Source organism: Electrona antarctica (genome assembly GCF_951216825.1).
Source record: "Electrona antarctica genome assembly, chromosome: 21".
Lineage (NCBI taxonomy): Eukaryota > Metazoa > Chordata > Actinopteri > Myctophiformes > Myctophidae > Electrona > Electrona antarctica.
Window position 1 is genome coordinate 28,934,669 of NC_136802.1, and position 24,738 is coordinate 28,959,406.

The 24,738-nt window shown below is 43.1% G+C and overlaps 1 protein-coding gene across 1 annotated transcript in view; it reads left to right on the forward strand.

Moving 5' to 3' along the window:
• LOC306914317 (ADAMTS-like protein 1) overlaps positions 1-24,738 on the forward strand; it is a gene marked incomplete at its 5' end in the record, with an annotated part of 72,030 nt that overhangs the window by 30,608 nt on the left and 16,684 nt on the right. The window contains 9 exons of the mRNA XM_079491314.1: positions 464-602; positions 1,263-1,313; positions 2,351-2,555; positions 7,412-7,559; positions 8,650-8,734; positions 14,642-14,940; positions 18,474-18,603; positions 22,259-22,469; positions 23,042-23,221. Of these exons, the coding sequence (XP_079347440.1) occupies positions 464-602; positions 1,263-1,313; positions 2,351-2,555; positions 7,412-7,559; positions 8,650-8,734; positions 14,642-14,940; positions 18,474-18,603; positions 22,259-22,469; positions 23,042-23,221 (1,448 nt within the window). The remainder of the gene's footprint in view (positions 1-463; positions 603-1,262; positions 1,314-2,350; positions 2,556-7,411; positions 7,560-8,649; positions 8,735-14,641; positions 14,941-18,473; positions 18,604-22,258; positions 22,470-23,041; positions 23,222-24,738) is intronic.

Sequence of the window (24,738 nt, forward strand, 5' to 3'; positions counted from 1 at the left end):
CACCTGCAGTACCACACAAGCTAAATTCAGGTCAGAAAGACCTTCTTTTTTTTCTCCCTGTGTTATGTTATTGGCTATGAAAAGGGGAACCTTCTGAGAGCTTATAACGGGCAAAGATAATCAACTTCAACATCTCAAAATGGGTCAGAAAGACCTCACAGAAACGCTAGTGTTTCATGGAATTGACCCTATTCACTTTGCTTTAAGAGCAATATGGCTGCCATGTGAATATGGTCAATAATAGACCATCTGGCGGATATAACGGCAGTGTTGTCAGCTCTAAGTGATGTCCTACATTCAGTGATCGAAGGTCATGCTTTCATATTGTCCCAGATCAGTCATGCTTGATGACAAATTATTATGGTTTCCACCAGTCGTGCTGAATCGGCAGTATTGCTATACTTTCACTTAAGTAAAATATCTGAATACTTTTTCCCCCACCATTGCTCGGCGGCGGCGGCAGGCTACCAGCTGACGTCGGCGGAGTGCTTCGACCTGCGGACGGGCAGAGTGGTCGTGGACCAGTACTGCCACTACTACCCCGAGAATGTCAAGCCCAAGCCCAAACTCCAGGAGTGCAACATGGACCCCTGCCTCGCCAGGTTAGAGCTAACAACTGAACAGTCCAAGTCCAAACTCTGACTTGGACCGACACAGAATGTTGCCACTGTAATTATTATACCATGCTGATCCAAGGGAGTTAGAGAGAGGTTTGTGTGTGCTATTGCTCCAAATTTCCACTTACCGAGTGTGCCATTTTCTTATTCTTTCCCCAGCATGTATCCGAATTCTGAACTAATGATACACTTTAGCTCTGCTCCCAAGAGCAATGGTTTGGGGGGGTGGAAAAAAATATTTTCTATCTTTTTGAGTTGTTGACAGTTACAAGGAATAGCCTAGGTATTGACAGTCCTACACTGTAGATGGGCGACAGTACAGTATTGTGTTACAATACATACATTTGCTTCCACTGTATGTTGTTCAATGAAGGAATGCATGAAGGGAAGACTTGTACGTTGTCCAAGTTAACTTCCATTGTATATATGTGTGTACGTATAGTGATTTTCTTATCAACCATTAGTCGAGGCCTCGCTGATATATTCTGGGCAGGTATGCATAGTTTCATACTGTGTTGCTCTCACAGGAGAGGATTTAATTAAACTGCAGACATTACTCACGTTGGAGGTCGCGCAGTGCTCTGGCCGTAGAGCGAGGCATGGTCTTGAATCTTAATTTCCTTTTATCGCATCTGTGTTTTTCAGTGATGGCTACAAGCAAATCATGCCATATGACCTCTATCACCCCCTGCCTCGGTATGTGGTGTCGCTTAATTACCATGAGATGAAGTCCGTGATACGCACGCACGCACGCACGCATGCACGCACGCACGCTAGGGCATTCACTTCTAGTCATTTTTACTAGTTGACTAGTTGCCTAGTTTACTAGTCGACTAGTCGACTAGTTGTTTAACTACCTATTATGTAAAGAATTAAATACATTTAAAAAATAAACTTTTTTTTTTTTTTAATTAATATTTGTACATTGAAAAACTGTGTACATGGTGACTATAACTATAATCTACCTGATCTTGAGGCCTACAAAATCGGGGGGAAAAATAAAAAATAAACTTTTTTTTTTTTTTTCCTTATCAACTAGTCAATTAGTACCAACAAGGTCGACTAGTGGATTTACTAGTCGACTAGTAAACTAGTCGACTAGTTGCTTAATGCCCTAACGCACGCACACACGCATGCGCACATTCAGGCAGCTATCATTCCAGCAGCATACTGTATGTATGTACAGTATAAGGTTAAATTATCAAAATCATTAATGTTCAGTCAGTCATTTGCAGTGGTGTAAAGTACATTTACTCAAGTACTTTACTTTTGAGGTATTTGTACTTTACTTGAGTCTGATTTCCAATACTTTTACGTCTACTCCACTACATATTGGATCCAAATATTGTACTTTTACTCCACTACAAATATTGGAAAACTTTTAGTTACTTTGTAGATTTTGATTATTGTTATTATTACAAAACATACATTACCCACTTCAGCTCTTTGGCCATTTGAAAATTGCCGATCCACAAGTGGATGTGTTATTTTCAAAAGATTTTTACACATTTGAAAACTTTAAATGAGACATACCGCATAATGAGTACCTTGTACTTGTGGTACTTTAAGTAAAAGTTGATGCCGATACTTTTGTACTTTTACTCAAGCAAAACTTGAATTCTGAATTTCTACATTGCAGTATTGAATACTTTTTACTCAAGTAAAACATGCGAGTACCTTTTCTACCACTTGGTCATTTTGGCCCTTGAACTCCGACCTTTATACCCTTTCAGTTGGGAGAGCAGTCCCTGGACGGCCTGTTCCACTTCTTGCGGCGGGGGGGTTCAGAGTCGCTCCGTGTCCTGTGTGGAGGAAGACATGCAGGGTGTCATCACCCCCACGGAGGAATGGAAGTGTCTCTACTCGCCCAAGACGGCCATCATGCAGCCGTGCAACAGCTTCAACTGCCCCACGTGGCTGGCACAGGAATGGTCTCCCGTATGTTACCTATACTGTATATTCTCTCCGCTCTTTTCCGTTTCCGTTTTTATTGGAACATTTGCCGTAGTTTTCCCCCGTTTCCCGCTGGGTTTTATTTGAGCCACATTTCACCGTTGAAATCCTGTGTTAAACTATGAGTGGACAAAAGTGGTAGTGCTTGGTGCCAGGCAGATCCGCACGTCCATTTTGTCGCTAGCTTAAAAGCTAGTAGCAAAAGTGATAATGCTAGCAAGCGAAGGCGATGTCCATCCTTTCTCCAGAAGCTCCGAACCTCGTCGATTTGATCAACACCAAAGACAGCGCCGTAGTTTCCGAGAAAACGGCATGAAAAGACCGTGGTTAACTGCGCGGGGCCCTAGCAACCGGAGCAATTCCAAAAATGGAAAACAGTGAGGCTTTCTTATATCGATATAAAACACCTTAGAACGAGTACACTCGTCCTGAGCACCAAGAATATTCATTTCATAGGACTCAAATTAGCTGACTGCTCCGTGTGAATGGCCCTGCGCTCAACAGTGTGTGACCGGAATGCGACCCCAATGATCTGCACAGGTCAATGGGTCGTACTCAAACGGACATACATACAGACATACATACAGGACACGCATAGCCCTTCATTGGAGACGGTGTGCACCACTCAAAAATAAAATAAAAATGGTAAAATAAATAATAATACGGCCACGTACTCTGACAACGGTTACAACGGATGTTGCATAACCAGAGGAGCATGCGTTTCCAACAGGCATCGGCCTCGTTTTGAAAACTGTGAAAATCTTTGAAACTTTTTGAAATTCTTTACCTTCTTATTATTACAGACCCCCCCCCAAAAAAGCAATGCCAAAAGTGTTTAAGCCAGGAGTGTGAAACAAAAATAGTTAAAATACACACAGTCTCTGAACATTTTTGACCTGCAATTCCACTGTTGTTTTCCTTTTTAATCCGCAAGTGGCGTTCTTCAACATAACAGCAACACTTGTAACCACTAAAGTAAACGTGTGTTAAAACAGAGCCAATCCCATACGATTACCAGTAGCCTCTCTTTATACCGCGGCGCTCACCCGTGTCCCGTCTGGCCCAGCCGCCATCCAAAACTCACAAAGCTTTAATTAAAAAACCAAAAGCCAACAGTGCACATACTGAGTCCTCGTCTCGACCGCGTGCCCCACACGCACCTACGGACACGCATACACACGCGTTGGCTCGCTCACTGTCTTGCAGGAGAGCCGGCGCCTGATTGGCCAGTGTAGCTTATTTCCTACTGGCCAGTGTAGCTTATTTCCTACTGAGGAAGCTGTTTTTTTAAAGCATCTATATATTGACCGTTGAAATGACGTTGTTTCGATGTCTAATCTAAGCCTAGACCGCAAAAAAATAAACCTTTACTTTTAGATCACTTCTAACCCCGTTTTAGACTTATTTAGACATATTGTAGACGTCTAATACAGAGGTTTTTGGTCCTTGAGCTATATGATGGAGTTGGTAACCAAATGGACCCTTATTAGATCTTTAACTCTTTAAAAGTTACATTATTGTTAAACATCTGCATTACAAATTCACAAGTCTACACAATTTAGAGAATGTAGCAGAATTGTTATTTTGATCAACGTTTGCCTGTTATCTCTGTGGATACCACATCAATACAGCATGGAATTGTGGACAACATCTTATTCAACGACAACAAGAATATTTCAAGTTTTGGGTTCCGAGAGGCTAAATCTCCTCAAATGGTGGTTCCGCGTGGCTCAAATGCCGAATAAATAATGGGCCTTGATGATGAAAAGGGTTGAAAACCACTGGTCTGATCGCTCAGTGGGTTGCCTTGTGTTGAGACTGTGGCAGTCACATTAGACATACCAGAGATGGAAGGTTCCCTCTCCCAGGATCAGACGCTTTGGGGACTCGGGGGTTCAACTTTGTGGCTATAGCCTAACAAACTGGGGCGGCTGTTTGCCTTCGTCTACATTCTTCCTTCTGAACTTGCCCGTGAATGCTTGTTTTGGCAGAAGATACATGAAACATGGAGTATGTTTCATGAGGAACAGTGAGCAGGTTTGTAGGGATTATTATTATTCTATCCTTTGAGTGTGGAGACCTTAGACATCAGTGTAATTAAACAGACACAGTGACGGGTGGACGTAGATAGAGGCATAGACATACTGTATAAAGGTAGACGCCTCTTCCGGCTCTGGGGCGTCTGTATCTCGAGGGAATATGGCAAAATGGAGGCTAAGCTTTTCCGAGATTCCTTGGAAGCAAAGTGTAAGGGACGTTCGGTAGACCCATCAGAGGCGTGACTCCCTCCTTCCCAGCGGCCCATGCTTTGGCAATGTGTAAAAGTCCCGGAAAAGACGTGCTGTGATTGGCCAGTAGACACTTGAGTGGCAGCGACGCAGCATGCCTTTGACCAGAGCCTTAGATATAGACAGAGTTACGCAAACTCCGTTCACTTCATGGGGCCAGTCCAATGGCGGCTCTTCTAAATAGACTTCTATTGAGCATGGGGACAACCAACTGGGACAAGTACTGGACCGGAAGTAGGCAGAAATGCATTGGACTCAGGCAACAGCCCAGCTTCAATGATCTTAAATCCCTTTATTTGTAGTAATAGTACCACGATTGCCACGATTTTGTTCCACCCTAAAACATGATCATCGGGTATAATTACAATATAAGGGGGAAGAACTTTTTCCAAAAAGTGTACAGTATTTGTTAAAATCATGCTTTTATGTGGACACGCCCACCAGTTCATTAAGTATGCCTGGTTTGCCTGGTGGGTGGTGATGGGTGGTGATCCACCTGAACTGAAGCCGCACCCACAGCTGTAGTTGTATGATAAAGGGGGAGGGGTTAGGGGAGGGGCTGATAGTGTGGTGTCACTATATTACTGTTTATTTCATTGGCCCGTTTGACTGTCAAGGGTTCAGCCTCCAGGAAGAAACCCTAAATACAAAGTTAATACACCATAAAAACAACTCCAGGGTGTCTAATGAAGTACTGTCACCTCATAGACACATGAAAAACTGAAAAAATACAAAAATGGTGGCACTCCCTCTTTAAAACAGGTGTCATGTTGCACACATGCTTAAAATATCTCTTATTTGCGCCGCCCTAATTGAAAACAATGTATTTCCAACTCCAGCTTGTCTCAGTTCAGGCTGCATGAACAGCGCTCGAGCGCTCTGTTTCCGCCCCCTCTATATCGTAACTCTTCTATTATCTGCCTTTGACTTCCTCGTCCCGTTGCAGACAGGTCGCTCCAACAAACTGCAGCGGCCAATGAGGCATCTAGATTTTTTATATATCTATGGATAGAGGCACACCTCAAAATAGCTGGCATATGTACATCTTCAGACTACACACGACAGCGTTTAACCCATTTAGGCCTGACCTCAAAATTTAGAAAATTCTTCTAAATCCTCCAGTTTTCTGAAATAAATATTTTCACGATTTTTCAAAAATAGCAGACCTACAAGCTCGTAGCTCTATGAGCTTGTAGATCTACTATTTTTCTATAGCTAAATTATAACATAATGTTTAAAACACCAAAAGTGATTCAGTCTTCGCTATTAGATTCATCATTAGAATATCAACTCCTCACAGTTTGGAAACTTAACTTTGGTTGATTATTTCTCTCCTTTAACAATACCAATTGGTATTGTATTTTATATCTTTTTTATCATTGATTAGTCACCTTTAAAATGAGGTACAGCTTGTAAGGACCAGGAATGGAACAACACAGCTAAACGTGTGGGTAAACATTTGCCACAATGGCAAATTGTTGGTATTCACCCTTGTTTTGAGTTTCTTATAGCCTTAGTGGATTGGATCATTGCACTCTCCCACAGTAATAAAGAAAAAACATCACATACAGTATTGGACCATTTTTACACTATTCATTTAGTAGTGTGTTGAAGATCCATACGCAGCCACTACAGCTTGGCATGGTATGGGGCAGTATCGCTCTCACAGGACTTGTCATCATTGAAGGCAATATCAATGCAGTGAGATATCGGCATGATAATAATCTTTATTGTCCCGAAGGATATTTGTCTGTTGAAACACCCACATCAAAAACAAGACATACCACATAACACCAAGACAATACAACAACATGAGGTCCCCGACTCCCTACATATACAGAACCATCATATCGGCGGGGCAGTTTGTTTAATGCCGCGATGGCTGAGGGAAAACTCCTACTAAAACGGTCCTTTTTCCATGGCAAGGTTCTGTTCTGTATCTTTGTCCAGATGACATGAGGTTAAAAAAGCGATACAGATGTCATTGTCATTTGATATTAATTTCAGAATGTGTGGGTGTAGGCAGTCCGATGATGTTGGAAGCAACACGGGTAATACTGAAAAGTTTGTTTCTGTTAGGCATGGACAGTATGGTGTAACATGCGGTTCAGTACAACACAACAGGTTGAATGATGCTTTATTTGTACAATAATAAGTCTATATTGTCCAGAGTGAGTCCAAGATAATGTGAAACTGTTCTACTGAAGCCTCAGTGAAGCCTACTGAATGCCTCAGAGTACAGTCAGTCTTAAAGCGTAGCATAACTTCAACATAATAAGATCTGCTACTTTCAGCATGCAACCGTGACTTATACTGGATCTCTTGTCCACTAGTCCCTAACATTTTAGTCTAGTTTTTATTTGACAAAATTGTCAATATATTTGGTCTTAATTTTTAGTCATCATGGCTTAGTTTTCATTTAGTTTCCATTTAGTTTTCGTCAGTGAAAAAAGGTAGTCGACGAAACTAAATGTGTCCTAGTTTTCGTGGAACACTGATGCAGCATGAACTGTGTTGCCCCTTAACATGTTTTCTTTCCTCTTCCTCCACTAGTGCACAGTGACCTGTGGCCAGGGGCTACGCTACAGGGTGGTGCTGTGCATCGACCACAGGGGTCTTCACGCAGGGGGCTGCAACCCCACTACCAAGCCCCACATCAAAGAGGAGTGCCTGGTCACTGTGCCCTGCTACAAGCCCATAGGTACTACTGTAGGCCAGTGGTTTGGGGACCCCCAGGGGTCTTTGAGGGAGTTCCAGGGGGTCCCCAGCTAAATGATAGTTTGGAACCAAAATGGACCCTTATGGGTCTGTAACTCTGAAAGTGTACAAATGGAACCAAATGGACCCGTTAGGGCAATTTGGTTAGTAGACTCTCAAAGTTAAATTAACATTGATTTTACAATATAAATTGGGGGTCCCATAGATAGAAATGCCATAAAATGGGGGTCCGCCGAAGCCTATTGCATATCAAACTGGGGGTCCTTGAAATTAAAATGGTTGAGAATCACTGCTAGAGCCGTAAACATCTTCTCTTATGAAATGAAATGAAATTAAATCTATATTTACCCAGGGTATCTGGGCTAAGCTCAAGAACTTGTTTCCAGCCAGGCCCTGCTCATAGAACACATTTCATCGTAGTGGTTCAATGCCTTGTTCAAGGGCACTTCAGCGGTGGTAATTTTTAACGTGTCGGACGGCTGATTCGAACTAGGAACCTTCCGGTATCAAGACCGCGCCGCTATCCGTTCGGCCACCGCTGCCATGGAGGTCCCCTGGCATAATGTCTTCAAATGGGGGACCGCGGGCTAATTTGTGGCAATTTGGGGGTCCTTGACATGAAAAGGGTTAAGAACCACTGCTGTAGGCTAGTATTAATTAAGAAATAAGAATGCCACTTTGTGGTTGCTTTTATTCGATGTGCCATACAATTTTGTGTCTGTATCCGTTTTTAGCATAGGCCTAGTATTGACCTGTGGTCATAGACTGTAAGAATGTTATTCCTATGTGTTTGCACCACACGCTACCCGATGAACTGGCCTCATATATGAGATTGGTTTCTCTGCTCCACCCTATACTGTAGCTTCTCACCTCATCACGTTTGTCCTCGTATCAAATCTCTGATAATGTCAAACGAAATGATGACAGTATACACACACAGTAGTTTATTTTGAACCCTTCTTCTGAATGCAAAACAATATACCGGTACACTTGTGCAGCGTCACTCACTACAGTCAACAAGCAGGGCTTCAGTGTGTCAACGTCTACCATGCTCCTTTTCTCCATTGTTCCAGAGAAGCTCCCAGTGGAGGCCAAACCGGTGTGGCATAAACAGGCAATAGAACTGGAAGAAGACGTCAATGCAACCGAGGAACCTACGTGAGTACTAACCTACCACGCACGCACGCACGCACGCACGCACACGTCTTATTATCTTTGTTACCACTTAGGACAGTTATAGACAAACTTAAATGCTTATTTCCGTTGTTATAGGGACAGGTCGATTTTTAAAACGTGTACCCCTGGAGGAAAATATAGGGGAGGGCTATGCCTCTAATCTCAGTCCAAGAGAAGGTCAGCTCATTTTACTTTGACAAACTCCAAAACTATGGAAAACTATGCCTAAAACTAAAATAGAAATTTCCTGCCAAAAACAACAACCGCTTTGAATGGAGACCACTAGGGCCTCAACCACATCATGAGAAACATGCAGCATAAACAACACAACAACTTTTGTTTGGGAAATGAGAGGCAAACCCAACTACCTTGGGAAACGAGGGAATAACTGTGACCACGGCTGCTGTCCATGGTTTTTATTTATCCCTTGATTTTGCAACCCATTTTTTCACCCAGTGTCAATTATCTAATAATGTAATCCTGGGCGCTACACTTCCTTTGCCAACCTGGGGGACGGACGGACGGACAGAAATGCCCTCTTGCCAACCCCACCCAGGGTATGGGCACTGATGACGTGTCCCCCCTCCATGGTGCTGATTTGATTGGTCGATGTTTATTGTTACTGCCATGCCTAAATAAAGTGCTGTGTATTCACTAATATCAAGTTTGACAAGTCAGAGTAGTTAGACGGTGCTGTGTATTTCATTTTAGGTTTTTTTAAATACATTTATTAATATCAAGTTTGACAAGTCAGAGTAGTTAGACAATGCTGTGTATTTTAAACTATAATGTCGCATGGAGTTTTTCATGAACTTTCATTAGAGTTAACTTGATTTTTACCTTGCTCTGTTATGTGACCATCTGGACATGTCCACTACTATTACCCTTCGTATCCCTCCACTTTGGAGGGATAAGGTTTGCACTTTGTAAGTTTTATTAGCAGGCTGCTGGGCCAACTCTAACCTTTAAAGATGGAGTGCCGTGATGTTTGTATTTTTTCCACAGTTTTTCATGTGCTTATGAGGTGACAGTACTTCATTAGACCCCTTGGTGTGGTTGTCATGTGCAATGATGGCCTCCCTTTGTATTTAGGGTTTCTTCCTGGAGGCTGAAACCTTGACAGTCAAACGTGCCAAAGAAATAAACAGTCATATAGTGACTTCACAATATCATCCCCTTCCCTCACCCAACCCCCCTTTATCATACAACAGCTGTGGGTGCGGCTTCAGTTTAGGTGGATTCACCCCTTGGTGTGGTTGTCATGTGCAATGATGGCCTCCCTTTGTATTTAGGGTTTCTTCCTGGAGGCTGAAACATTGACAGTCAAACGTGCCAAAGAAATAAACAGTGATATAGTGACTTCACAATATCATCCCCTTCCCTCACCCAACCCCCCTTTATCATACAACAACAGCTGTGGGTGCGGCTTCAGTTTAGGTGGATTCACCACCCATCACCACCACCACCCACCAGGCAAACCAAGCATACTTTATTACTTAATGAACTGGGCGTGTCCACATAACATTTTAACAAATACTGTACACTTTATGAAAAACATCTTCCTCCTTATATAATAATAATACCTGATGATCATGTTTTAGGGTGGAAATAAATCACGGCACTCCATCTTTAACCACAACCACGACATAACCCCTAACACAAAATCTGTATACCTTACCCAAGCACTAACACCTCACACTAACCATAAACTTAACACCTAAATGCTCTATCCAATCTATCCCTAACCCTAAATGTTTCGTCACCCTACGAATAACCCTTTAACTCAAAACAGTGTCCCCACAAGGTCGTTTGACAATTGCACGAGTCTCTCCGATCCGAGTCCGAGTCGAGTAGCAAGTCATTTGGTCCAAGTCTCAAGCAAGTCTCAAGTTTTTCTGTTGTGGGCAAGTCAAGTCAAGTCGAGTCTCAAGTTTTTACCCTCAAGTCCAAGTCGAGTTGCAAGTCGTCAAATCAATGACTCGAGTCGGACTCGAGTCGAGTCATCGAGTCTCGAGTCCAATACTCTGCCGGACAGGCCGGTTACTTAAGTTGTCCGAGTCAGCTTGTCTCAAGTCGAGTCGAGTCTGGAGTCATTGTCTTCCAAGTCAAGTCGAGTCTCAAGTTTTTACCCTCAAGTCCAAGTCGAGTTGCAAGTGGTCAAATCAATGACTCGAGTCGAGTCATCGAGTCTCGAGTCCAATACTCTGCCATCTACTAGTAAGTAAGTAATTTAACCCATTTTGGTGTTAGCATTATGTTATGCTTTAGCTATTGAAAAATAGGTCTGCTCATAGGTCTACGAGCTTGTAGGTCTGCTATTTTTGAAAAATCGCAGAACGACTGGCATAGAAACATAGCTTTTTCAGAAAACTGTCAGGATGTAGAAGACATTTTTAGAATCTGATCTCTCTGCTATCGTTCATGGACAAACCCTCAGAAGCATTCTGCTCTTAGTATCAAAGCCGTTAACTAAATGAAGCATCCTACAATCCTAACTGTTATGGCTGGACTTCATGCAGAACAATGATGAATACTATTTACCATATTCACACAAGATATATGTGACATAATATTTGACATAATTTGTCACAAAGGTCCTGTATATATATACTGCTTGGAGCAGCGATTTACTGTCACACATAGATTCTGTTGAAACCATCACAGGTGTTGGAGCCTTGCTGTAATTTAGGCGGAGAAACATGGCTATACAGCCACTGCTAAAGCCATACAAATTCTCCAGGTGCACGAACCGGGGAAAACCTCCCCGAAAGAGAGAGAGAGATTTACAACATTAAATATCCGCTTTACAGATTTAGCTTCACTCTGTAGAAGTAAGGACGTGAAAAACAGGTCCCAGATACACAGTTTCAACAAACTGTTTTCACAGTGCCAAGACAGTGATTTGCCTGAAGGTGAAATTGAGGCTGACAGGGACACAGAGGCTCTACCATATTGTGGCTGCGTTTGGCGTCGACCGCTGTTTTCGTCAAGTTCAAATCCGTACATACAGCTTCTGAGTACTCACTGAATATGTATCAATTTGTGCACTTGTCTCTTCATACAGCCCGTGTAACACGTCAACCGGTTGTCATGTGTACTGACAGAACCTTTTTTTTTTGTCCTGGCAATATAAATTCTTCCTGGCTCATCTACACGGTTGACTCTCGAAGTTATGTAGGGTCTGAAGGCCATAAACCTTTGTTGAATGTGTGTACTGTCAGGCCTTAAGCAGGGAGAATGAATGCCTCAAAATATACTGCGCAGGGTCACAGAAGGCTACAGAGAGAACCAAAGGTGTAGTCAGTGGCTGTTAGCCAGTAGCTGGCTAGTAACATTAATTTAGATGTATTTGTGCCCTAGGTGTCCAGGGAATAATAAATGGATATCTGGGGGTATATGGACGATCTCTGAACTGTAACTAACCCCTTGCATGACTTGTGTTAGCTACCATGTTAGCCAGTTCAAAACATCTCTCTTCTATGACTTATCTTTGGACAAGAGAGAGACCATGAGAGCGTGCGTGTGCGTGTGTGTGTGTGAACGAGAGAGGGCTGATCGATGCCAAAACAGATGATATTGTTCTCTTGCCAAAAAAAAAAAAGAAGCATGTCGTCCACCCCTTAAGAGCACATAAATATCTGCGTATAATATGCTGTCACTCAGCAGCCAACAACAATATCTGCCGTCCATATGGGGGCCAGGTTACGGATGTGAGGGTCTGGGGAAGGAAATTCCTGCGTTAGACTTATTGCACCTCCATCGCCAGCTCTTAAGCCGGCCTCTAAACCACCACCGCTTGAATTTTTTTAACCTGCGCATGTTCCTTTACTTAGCCAACACAATTTTATTTTTTCACCGCCTTATTGTATACAACAGCGTCTCTGGATTTACACGGATCTGCCGTGGAAACGTAATTGATTTGAACTAAATGAGGCTCTGTCGAACGCTAGGGAGTATTTATTGTTTCCGTCGGAACGTTCAAGCTGGATTTTAAAGAGCATTGTTTAGGAACCAACAGATGTATCTTAACTGCCCGTGAAGACAAACATAGCCGCAAGGCCCCGCTTGTTGACTTTGGTGCTGATGTTCCAAGGTCTAACTCGGGCTGGTGATTCATTTGTTTGTCCAAACGCCGAATGACTCCTGGAACACTCGTAAAGACCCAACTTAGCTGCAATTATGAGTTCTTTATTGAGGCATCTAGTAAAAAAAATGCCAGAGGTTTTATGTTGCGGTTTGACAGCTTGACCGAGGAAGAGTGCTTAATGACACGAGCTGGTGATGCAAACATGGGCGCACGTGTGCCCTGCCTCGTCAGAATGCAATGCTGATGGAATGCATGGGGCAGACCGGAGCCACAGGACACTATTATAAGCCTTGTGTGCATGTAATGACTGATTGTAGGTACATACTGTACAGTACAGTAAGGTTTGGGACGTGTATCAAAACCAACCATTAAAGTGTTTTTTATGGACATTTTGTCAAAACTTGGGTTATAAACAGTATGTAGGACCATGTGTTTAATACCGGGATGGTTGCCAGTGCTCTGAGAAGCTGTAAGAACTAGGGGATGATTATGAGTAGTATAATGCACAGAATACCAAAACTTTCAGCCATTCCTTAACACATTTTGGGCGGGAACCCCCTTTGGTGTTTTAAACATTGTGTTATACTTTTAGCTATTGAAAAATAGCAGATCTACAAGCTCATAGGAGCTACGAGCTTGTAGTTCTGCTATTTTTGAAAAGTCGTGAAAATGTGGCGCACATCTTTGAATATATATTCTTTCAGAGCGAACGCTTTTAACTCAATTCTTTTCTTCTGGGGGGGAGGTCCCTGGAACAACATATTTTCAGATGGGGGTCGGCGGCCAAATACAGATAATTTGTGAGGTCCTTGACATGAAATAGTTTGAGAACCACTGACATAGAAACAGAGGTTTTTCAGAAAACTGTCATTTGTAGAATCGTCGTCAGGTCTAAATGGGTTAACACATGTACTTCTTGTATAGCAGTTAAATATTGAACATACAGTATATAGCTGTCAACCTACAGGCACCTCTCTCTTTCCCTTTGCTCTCGTTTCTTCTTCTTTTTAACTCTCTTTCACTCAGTTTCTGTCCATTTCAATTTTCATCCGTTTATTTTTTCTCACCCTTTGCATCCCTTCTTCTACATTGAGGATCTGACAGCAGGCTGGCATGCAGTCGGGGCCTGCCTGCGTTCGTCTCGGCCAATAAAAGTCCACCGATCTCGTAGCATTTCCCCCCCCTCTCTGATCCAGTCTTAACCCATTTTGACCTGAGATCAGATTCTAAAAATGTCTTCTACATCCTGACAGTTTTCTGAAAAAGCTATGTTTCTATGTCAGTCGTTCTTCGATTTTTCAAAAATAGCAGACCTACAAGCTCATAGCGCGGCACTCGGTGGCGCGCTATGAGCTTGTAGATCTGCTATTTTTCAACAGCTAAAGCATAACATAATGCTTAAAACACCAAAAGGGGTTCCCGCCGAGAATTGGTTAAAGACGAGGATGTGCATCAAAGCGCTTTATCCGAGGGAGGCCGGCCCTAATGCCTCGCAGCTGTTCAATTAACCACAGCAGGACTGGATTTCACAAATACTTTGTCAGTTTATGAACCTATAGCAGCAAATGACAAAAATCTGTGCGAGGTAGAGAAATGCCAAAAAGCCTGTGCATATTCTCCATAAGGCTTTATTTGATATCGCACGACTCCCATCCAGGAACGAACAAAGTGTGTGTGCGTGTGTGTGTACAGTACTTCCTTCTGTAAATGTGTAAATTATACAAAATATGAAACAGCATACCCTACTTCTGTAATTAATTTGACCTGTCTATACCCATCATCCTCTCCCTCTGCTATACCAGCTTCATCCCGGGGCCTTGGGCGCCGTGCAGCAGAACGTGCGGCGCTGGAGTCCAGCGTCGGGCCGTCAGGTGCCAGGTGCTGCTGTCCTTTTCCCAGACGGTGGCCGACTTGCCCGACGACGAGTGCGAGGGGGTCAAACCGGCGGCGTTCCAGCCCTGCTACCGCACTCCCTGTGCCGGCAGAGCAGGGGAGGAGGAGGATGAGGAGGAGGAGGAGGATACGGGGATACCCCAGAGGGAGGAATTGCACGACTGGGAGTACGATGGATTTACGGAGTGCTCCGAGAGCTGTGGAGGAGGTACTGTACAATTTACAATTTAGGCATTTAGCAGACGCTCTTAATCCAGAGCGATTTACATTAAGCAAGAACAAAAAGCATGGTAATACATCACATACATAAAAAGTAGTTATCATGAAACATGCGTAAGCTAAGAACATAACAGTGAGTGGAATATCTATAAATGAAACTATTAATATAAACTATACACATATACTATTACTAGATACTAGTCTGTATCAAATGCTATCTCAGTCTACAAAAAGTGTGGGGGTAGGGTAAGTGCTTAGATAGCACGTCTTGGAGGTATGGGTCAAGATGCTACCGAACACCCACAGTACGGTACAAGTCAAAATGTATTATTAGAATCGATACAAAATCGTATATCAAATAACAGGCACTAAATATATTATTTACCATATAATATATATGGGTATAGAAGGAGTACGGAAGAGTTCAATATAACACATTTTTCGTTGTCAACCCATGTTTTTGGCCATAGACTATTTTCCCATTAATAGCTCTATTTATTTTTTTCCACATTTGTGAAAAGTGTTAAAATATTTTTGAACTTTACAGTCAATGTTGGCTTTTATGAATTTGGGTTGTAATTCTATCTCTTCTCTAGGGACTATTTTGTCTAGAATTTCCAAATCAACCGATGCTTTAAAATGCAATAATAAAACCCAACAATAATATAACTTTGACAAAAAACCAAGGTGCCGTAAAGTTCACTGTTGGAAGATCACTCTCAAGCAAGTTTCTAGTCTCTGCCAGTTGATTTTACCATACAGAAATGTATGGAATTCAATGGTTTTCCCGGGGAAATCAAACAATCCACATTTTGCTTTGGAAAATGGTTCGGAGCAAAGTTCAAGTAGGCCTACAGTATAACGTGAGTCGTAGTCAATCAACTAAACTTGCTAGGCTGCTGGTATGGTCTTTAAATAGAAGAGGAGGCTGAACAAACAGTCAAAAAGGACATGCACATCTTTTAAATAGAATGCACATTCATCTGTTCTGCTGTATATCCATTCTGGGCGGGAACCCCTTTTGGTGTTTTAAGCATTATGTCATACTTTAGCTATTGAAAAATAGCAGATCTACAAGCTCACCGCACCGAGTGCCGCGCAAATCTTTGAATATATATATATTATTTCACAGCTAACGTTTTTAACTCAAATCTTTGCTTCTGGGGGGGTCCCTGGAACAACATATTTTCAGATGGGGGTCGGAGGCCAATTACATGTAATCTTGGGGGTCCTTGACATGAAATAGTTTGAGAACGACTGACACAGAAACATAGGTACCGGTATTTCATAAAACTGTCAGGATTTAGAAGAATTTTTTTTAATTTCGACGTCAGTTTAAATGGGTTAAACAGTATCTAATCACTACATAATATATATAATATAATCATCTGTACTGTCCAGTATATACAGTAGGCATTGTGTATGTTCACGTTATACGTTGCAGGCAAAGCTTATGCTACTCTCTCAGCGACCGTAAATGTGTGCCACTTACTATGACAAGACCCTCGTATGAAGTCACAGCGATGGGTGGTGACACCATGTCAATGGGTGACTAAACCCATGCCTGTGTGGCCCTTTGAAGTAGAAGTGAGCTTTATGATGTAGGAGGATAATGGATGGTGTAACGAGTTTAACTCTAAAGGTCATACATCACCAATTCGCACAACAGCAGCCAGGGAAACTGGGTGCCAGACCAGAGACGGCTTTCCCAAACATCCTGCCAACCTTAGTTAGGGGCCACTTTAATCTCTTCACCTCCACTTCCAAGCTTTCAGTGCCGCCCGCCCGTGTGCGTGTGTGCGTGCGGGCGGGCGTGCTGCCGTGTGTGCGCGCACGTGTTTATACATTTGTGCTTGTGTGTGAATGTACATGTGTTTACATAAGTGCGAGTGTCCTCTGATTATGCTTGCATAATTTGTGTGTGTGTGTCTGTGTTTATGTGTGTACATACGTCTGTGAGTGGGAATAATGTTTGTAGGTCTATTGTGTGTGTGTGTGTGTGTGTGTAGTGTATATGTCTGCCTACAAGCATGTCGTTGTGAAAGGGCACTTCAGGCACGATGTGCCGCAGGCCTCGTCTGGTCTCGCCTCGTTGCTTGTGTGTGTAATGCACCCACACCCAGCACGGTCGGTCGTTCCCCCATTCGGAGATGATTAGAGAGCCGTATCGGATGTCGCGTACACACCCCAAGGGCTGTGCTCCTGTGGACCATCACACCGCTGGGCCGTTTGAAGCGCCGGGCCTCCCTGTTATTGTCCCCAACATCAGAAGCAGACTTGGCTGTAGTTATGTTCCTCTCTGCCTTTTAACCCGTTTTGGGCGGGAACCCTTTTTGGTGTTATGTTATACTTTAGCTATTGAAAAATAGCAGATCTGGTGCCGCGCTACGAGCTTGTAGGTCTACTATTTTTGAAAAATTGTGAAAATGTGGCACAAATCTTTGAATATATTCTTTCAGAGCGAACGTTTTTAAATCAAATCTTTGCTTCTGGGTGGTCCCTGGAACAACATATTTTCACATGGGGGTCGGCGGCCAATTACCTATATTTTTGGGGGTCCTTGACACAAAATGTTTGAGAACGACTGACAAAAACAACGTTTTTGAGAACTGATTTAGAATCGTCCTCAGGTCGAAATGGCTTAACAGAGCCTGACATCACAAGCGCTGATCGGCCCCACAGCTTGAGTGTGCGGCCCATGTTGTTTTGACGTACATTAGGGCTCCATTAGATCACAATCACTGCTTGTTTTCGTAAAGGGGCGCCTAATATTTTGGTTGCTTCCCTGCAACGTCTGTTAGCAATATGTTGTGTTTTTCTTTGTGTGCAGCGGCACGCTAATGTGAGGGTAACGGACACAAGAGCGGCGTGCGTGCTGTGCGTGCGTGAGTGTGTGTATTCTAGGTTCAACAAGGTATATACAGTTGGGTGCCACCGATATTGTCCCTTATCATTTGACCCATTTAGGCCTGACCTCAAAATTTAAAAAAATCCTTCTAAATCCTCCAGTTTTCTGAAATAAATATTTTCACGATTTTTCAAAAATAGCAGACCTACAAGCTCGTAGCGCGCCACTCGGTGGCGCGCTATGAGCTTGTAGATCTGCTATTTTTCAATAGCTAAATTATAACATAATGTTTAAAACACCAAAAGGGGTTTTGCGCAGATCACGCAAACCTCAGCAAAAAGAAAAGGACAATATCGATGGCCTCCAACTGTACAAAATACACACACACACACACACACACACACACACACACACACACACACACACACACACACACACACACACACACACACACACACACACTTTCGATTTGCAAACCAAATCTTGGTTGGCAAATTGAAAAATTGCGGAAGTAGAGCGTTCTTCCGGGTCCTTCAAAACGCCTCTGAGCAACTTCCATTGAAATGAATTGCGGGCATTGCGGGGCTGTCGCTCCTCGTCCACTCTCTAGATATATTATAACTCTATATGGACTGGCCTAGTGATTGCCTTGTGGGTTGCTTTATTGTTGTCAGGTGTGCAGGAGGCTGTGGTGATGTGCCTCAACAAGCAGACCAGGGAGACGGTGGGCCAGAGCCTGTGTGAGAGCTCTCGCCGTCCCCCCCAGCTCCTCCAGGACTGCAACATCCAACCCTGCCCACCCAGGTAATATACACCCTCCAATCTATGAGAGACATTGAAACATTTCCGCTATGCAATTTCTCCTAAATGAAGATCTGGCATGTAGTACAATTATTGTAAAAAAGGGTATCTTTGAAAAACAAAGAAAAGGTAACGCAGACAGACGATGATTGTCTGTCCTGATGAAGGTCTAATCGACCGAAACGTCGACCTAATAAAGAGCAACATTTTGGCAAGTGTCTCTCAGTGTGCGGGACCTTTTCTTTGTTTTTTCAAAGCTACCCTTTTTAATGTATGCTCTATAGAGCGTCGCAGTCCCGCCCCCTACCATGGCCCAGGAAATGAATCCCAATGCATTTTTCCCATAGACATTTCAAAAAGTATTTATTTAAAGACGGTTACGCCGCGGACAAAGCCAACTCGAGTCGTCACAACTCATGACAACACAAACAATATTTTGGACCAAACAAATAATTACAAAGAAGAAAAACAAAAAAAAAAAGTGTTGTAACCTGCCGTTTTTTTCTTCTTTCTCATTATTTGTTCGGCCCAAAATGATTTGTCACGACTCCAGTTGGCTTTGTCCGCGGCGTAAAAGTCTTTAAATAAATACTTTCTGAAATGTCTGAGGAAAATGAACGGAGAATCATTTCCTGGGCCATGGTAGGGGGCGGGACTGCGACGCTCTATAGCCCTACGCACCTGTCACTATAGCCTTCTGAGGCCTTTTGCTAAAAATGTACAATTATAGTCAAATTATTTGCATTTACTAATATACAGGTACTTCGCATGATTCTTCACATGCCTCTGAACCTACTGTATGCAACGTAAGCCCTTGGCCCCCCTCCTTTAGTCTACACCAAATGTCTTTGCCGAAAATAGACGAATCTACAAGCTCACGACGCATAGCTCTGCTATTCCCACCGAATGTTCAGAATATTTTAGCCTACACTATTATGACGACATGCCCAGAATAGAGGCACTAGAGTTAACGTGGTTAAATCGAAACACACCCGTTATTCATTTGCATTCACTATACTATACCTTTATGCAGCCTACCATGTTTTTAGCCCCACAAAATCTAGGGTTTCATGATTTTCATCCCCCTTTAACTCATTCTGGGTGGGAACCCCTTTTGGTGTTTTAAGCATTGTACTTTAGCTATTAAAAAATAGCAGATCTACAAGCTCATGGCGCGGCACTGCTATTTTTGAAAAATCGTGAAAATAAGGCGCAAATCTTTAAATATATATTCTTTCGGAGAGAACGATTTGAACTTCAGCTTCTGGGAGGTCCCTGGAACAACATATTTTCAGATGAGGGTCCAAATACAGATATTCTGGGGGTCCTTGACATGAAAAAGGTTGAGCACCACTGACATAGAAACATTAGTTACACTTAGAACTAGAAGACTTTTTTTTTTTAGAATCGGCCTCAGGTCGAAATGGGTTAAATCATCTCAGTTCATAGGCACATTAACTCCCAGTGACACTGAATCAGCCTGACAACAAATGGATGGGCTGCTGCATCTCAGCGAGCAGGAAATGAAGCCAGTGGGACGGCCAGCTGAGCCCAGTCTGAGTCACACACACAATAGGGATCAGATGTCCATGTTCACTAGGCCTCTGCAGTGTCGTCCTCATCCATCCTCCCCCCACAGGGGAAGGAACATTTTTAAAGAAATATAGGTGTTTTGACAGCATGGAAGCGTAGGGGGGGAGGCTACCGTTTTAAAAGCCCTCGGAAAACTATCATAACGGACACAAATGGACATTGTATTTGCCTTCTCATATTACTGTATATGGTGCTCTCTGTGATCATAATGTCAAGATGGCAATGATTTGAGAAGGCCTGGAATAGCCTGATGAGTGCAACGCCAGAAATACATGCTGCTGTTGTGTTTTCCTTTTTGCGTAAAAGGTTTTCGATTGCCAGCATGCACTATCTATACCACTGGGGTTTATCGTAATAGTTTTTGTTATTGATTGATAGAGGCTATTGTTTCATAATGTCATTTACAGTTTTCTGCAATATTTCACTTTCTCCTTTCATCACCATTGGCCATAAACTGTTGTGATGCAGAGAGGATCTGTCATGCGGTATCGTGGAACTGCCAGAATTGTTAACAACGATACTAAATCAGTTTAATGTGTGTAAATATGTGTAGTATTGCTGTAATCTTGTGTAAATATGTACACAATATTCAGTTTCAATTCCTTTTTAAATGATATATCTTGCCCCTGTTGAACAACATAACGGCATGTTGTTAATCTGTCCGAGCTGTGGCACAACGGTGGGTAGATTGTGTGTTTGGCCACACGTTTCGAGTTAACACTGTGCACAGCGCCGTTGTCGTTCCACCGACTCGCACCCATGTCAGAAAATCCAGAGGCTTGCAGCCTTACCTCGGGCTGTTTTTCCAGGCCTTGATTCTTGTTTTCAGGCACAACAAACGCGCTGCGTTGGACTTGTTTCCTTTGGCCCGACACCCCCTTCCCAGAGGCCTCCTCGCCCTCCCATATTCCTCCACTTGGATACTGTTCCCTCTGAAGGGGAAGCAGCCACAAGGCTTGGCGTTGAGCGCATATATAGTCCCGGTGCAGAAACAAGCTCCGCTCCCAAATCTCTTTGGGTTCCCTGGAAGCCTTGTGTAAATAGGAATAGTTTTGAAATATCACCCGATCTGTCAAAGCGCGGACGAGTGAAGTGGCTGCCATCTCGACTCCAAACCAATGATTTCAGGCATCTCCGTAAAGGGCTTGTGACTGAGGTTGGATATACAGCATGTTACGCAACAATATGAAAAGTTGGCATGGCCGCCACTCCTTCAAGATTGGTGTAATCCGAGAAACATGCTGAGAAAAACGTCAGCGAGGGATTGATCACCCTGATCTTCTGACATTGTATTAGACAGGCTTATATGAGGATAAAGGAGGTCCAACGTTTACCTCACGACTTTCCCACACGGGTTTTAGGAAACTGTTGTGGACATTTTGTGCTGTTCTTTTGTTGGTGAGAGACCGATATTTGCATTCAGTATTCACCTGCCATGATATGGCCATTGTAATTTAGTGAGTAATGGGACTGTAGAGGCTTCTTCAGTGGAGGTTGGCAGTATATTCTGTATATATTCTTCAGCTTGGAATCACTGTTGGGTAGGGGTACACAGTACAGTAATGCATTACATAATATTACTTTCATGAGTAACAAAGTAATATATAACATACATTTTACTACTTGTCCAAGTTACTATACAGGTAAGCACATAGGTTAAACTCTTAATTTTGTTAAGTTTCTAACAAATGCAGAAATGCATGCACATTTAACTGGAACGTGTGCCATATCCACCTAGCCTACAAAGTTTCTTGAAAATATTCCCATCTGTTCTTGATTTCCACCCATGGTGCTCATTGCTATGAGCAGGTTAATGAATATCTAAATATAATATATTGTTAAAGAATATTACTTTTAAGTCGTAGGTAATATGTATATTCCAAAAATGTTTTGGATCGACACCTTAAAGGCTGAGGACTATAGCGTTCACTAGCCCCAAAAACTTGTGTCAGAGAGCCAGCTATACCAAGTGAATGCTACTGAAAATTCAATATGCTTTGTGGTTACATTTAGGAATAGCAACTATGCATATAAACCAGACACGTTACAATTAAACCCCTTACAGGTGGGAGACGGGAGAGTGGAGTTCGTGTTCCGCTACGTGCGGCGTGGGTCTGATGACCCGCACGGTGGCGTGCACTCACCGGCCCTCGCGGGACCGCAACCACACGGAGAGTATCAGGGACGAGGAGTGTCGTGCCTCCAAGCCCACCCCTGTTCAGGCCTGCAACCGCTTCGACTGCCCCCCTCTGTGGGACCCGAGAGACTGGGGACAGGTACACATTTATGACCAGTGTTGTTTTACGTCGACTAAAACTAAGACGAAAAATGTTCGTCGACTAGCTTTTTTCCACTGACGAAAACTAAATGGAAACTAAATAAAAACTAAGCTAGGATGACTAAGACTAAATATACTGACAATTTCGTCAACAAATAAAAACTAGACTAAAATGTTAGGAAGGGACTAGTGGACAAGAGATCCAGTATAAGTCGTTTTCCACTTGGTTGCATGCTGAAAATAGCAATCTCTCTCTCTCTCTCTCTCTCTCTCTCTCTCTGCCTAGCCACATACACTATTGTCAATACAGTCTGGCCAGTAAAAGCCCAGTGCACTAGCACACACCAACTGTCCAAAATGGACCATTTTGGTTCCATTTAGTCCAATCTAAGAGTGTACAAATGGCCGGGGTCCATTTGGTTCATTTTGGTACACACTCCAGAATTAATCCATTAAAACCGGGAACCCCTTTTGGTGTTTTAAAGCATTATGTAATTTTCTATTTTATACCACTGATACAGTAACATACGTTTTTCAGAAACTGTATGTGTTTTCTGTATGTATACGCAGTGCTCCCGCAGCTGTGGCGGTGGTGTCCAGACGAGGGAGGTGTTCTGCAAACAGAGGCTGTCGGACGGCAGCGTGCTGGAGCTGCCGGACACCTTCTGTCCCTCCGTCAATCCCCCGAACCGGCAGCCCTGTGCCACGCAAGAGTGCCCGCCCAGATGGGTGACAACTGACTGGGCGCAGGTAGGATAGGCTCTTTATATGCATAGATATTAAAACCCATTTTGGGCGGGAACCCCTTTTGGTGTTCTGTTCTAGCTTTTGAAATAGCAGATCTACAAGCTCATAGCGAGCTTGTAGTTCTGCTATTTTTGAAAAATCGTGAAAATGTGGCGCAAATCTTTGAATGTATATTCTTTCAGAACGTTTTTAACTCAAATATTTGCTTCTGGGGGAGTCCCTGGAACAACATATTTTTAGATGGGGGTCGGTGGCCAAATATATATAATTCTGGGGGTCCTTGACATGAAATACTGAGCACCACTGGTATAGAAACATAGGTATTTCAGAAAACTGTCATGATTTAGAAGACAAGCCGCTACAGTTCATTGGAGCGACATGTATCGACATGAGGGCGGAAGTACGCCAGAAGTGCGGAAGGCACGCTTATACGCCACGCTGCCACTCAAGTGACTACTGGCCATCACAGCGCGTCTTTTCCGGGACTTGTTCTCACCCGAAACGTCTGCTCTGTGATGCACACGGAAGCTTCTGCGCGGCACTATGTCTCGCGTTGCCAGACTGTTGCCTCTCACAATAGTCTGTATACGTGAGACTAGTGAAGCACTGAAGTGGTGCTTCACTTTTGCACATATGCCCCAGAGCCGAAGGAGGCGGCTACCTTTTTTCTACCTTCTATGTCTATGTATTTCCTTTTCTTTTGAAAGGAAAAGGCATGTGGTCTCCGAGGCTAACATGCACACAGAATAACTCTTGCTACTTCCGGGCCTCTTCCTACTTTCTGTTACCGACGCTACTAATTAATCCTCTGTTCCATTCTGGTCAAACAGAGTCTGATGTTGTGCATGTTGGCTCACTGGAAACACTCTGCTACCCCTGTGGGTCTCAAAGTGTTCCAAATGGTCCCGTACGGGTGTGTAACTCTGAGAGAGAGTACAAATGGAACCAAATTTGGTTCCATGGGGGTCCTTGACATTAAAAGGTTTGAGAACCACACTAAATGGAACAGAGCATTCATTATTGGTATCATCAGTATCACCTGTGAAGGAAGTATAGGGAAGGGGTCCGGAAGTAGGAAGCGTTATTCTGTGTGCATTTATTTATTCTGTGTGCATTTATTTACTGAACATAAATGCGCAATTTACCAGTTAACATACCTACTGTACTACATTCCTACCTTACGTAGTTTAGTCCAAACCTGACTTGCTGTATGATGAGTGATATGGCACTGTACTGTATCACCATATACATACAAGCAATGTTTTTAACTTGGAGAAAAACCACAAACAAAAGCTGTGTTGTCTTCGCAAACACATGCTACAGTTTTGTTTATTACTGTTGATTATGGTTACGTGCGGTTCACAAGCATTGATTTAGAACAGTAATTATGCGGTTGACGGGGACTAAGCTTAAAATGTACGATATACAATATTAGTGGACACCTGCCAGTCAATGAGAAACAAGTGTTTGATGTGGCCATGATATATTATATACAGTACGACACTGCATGACATGTGACA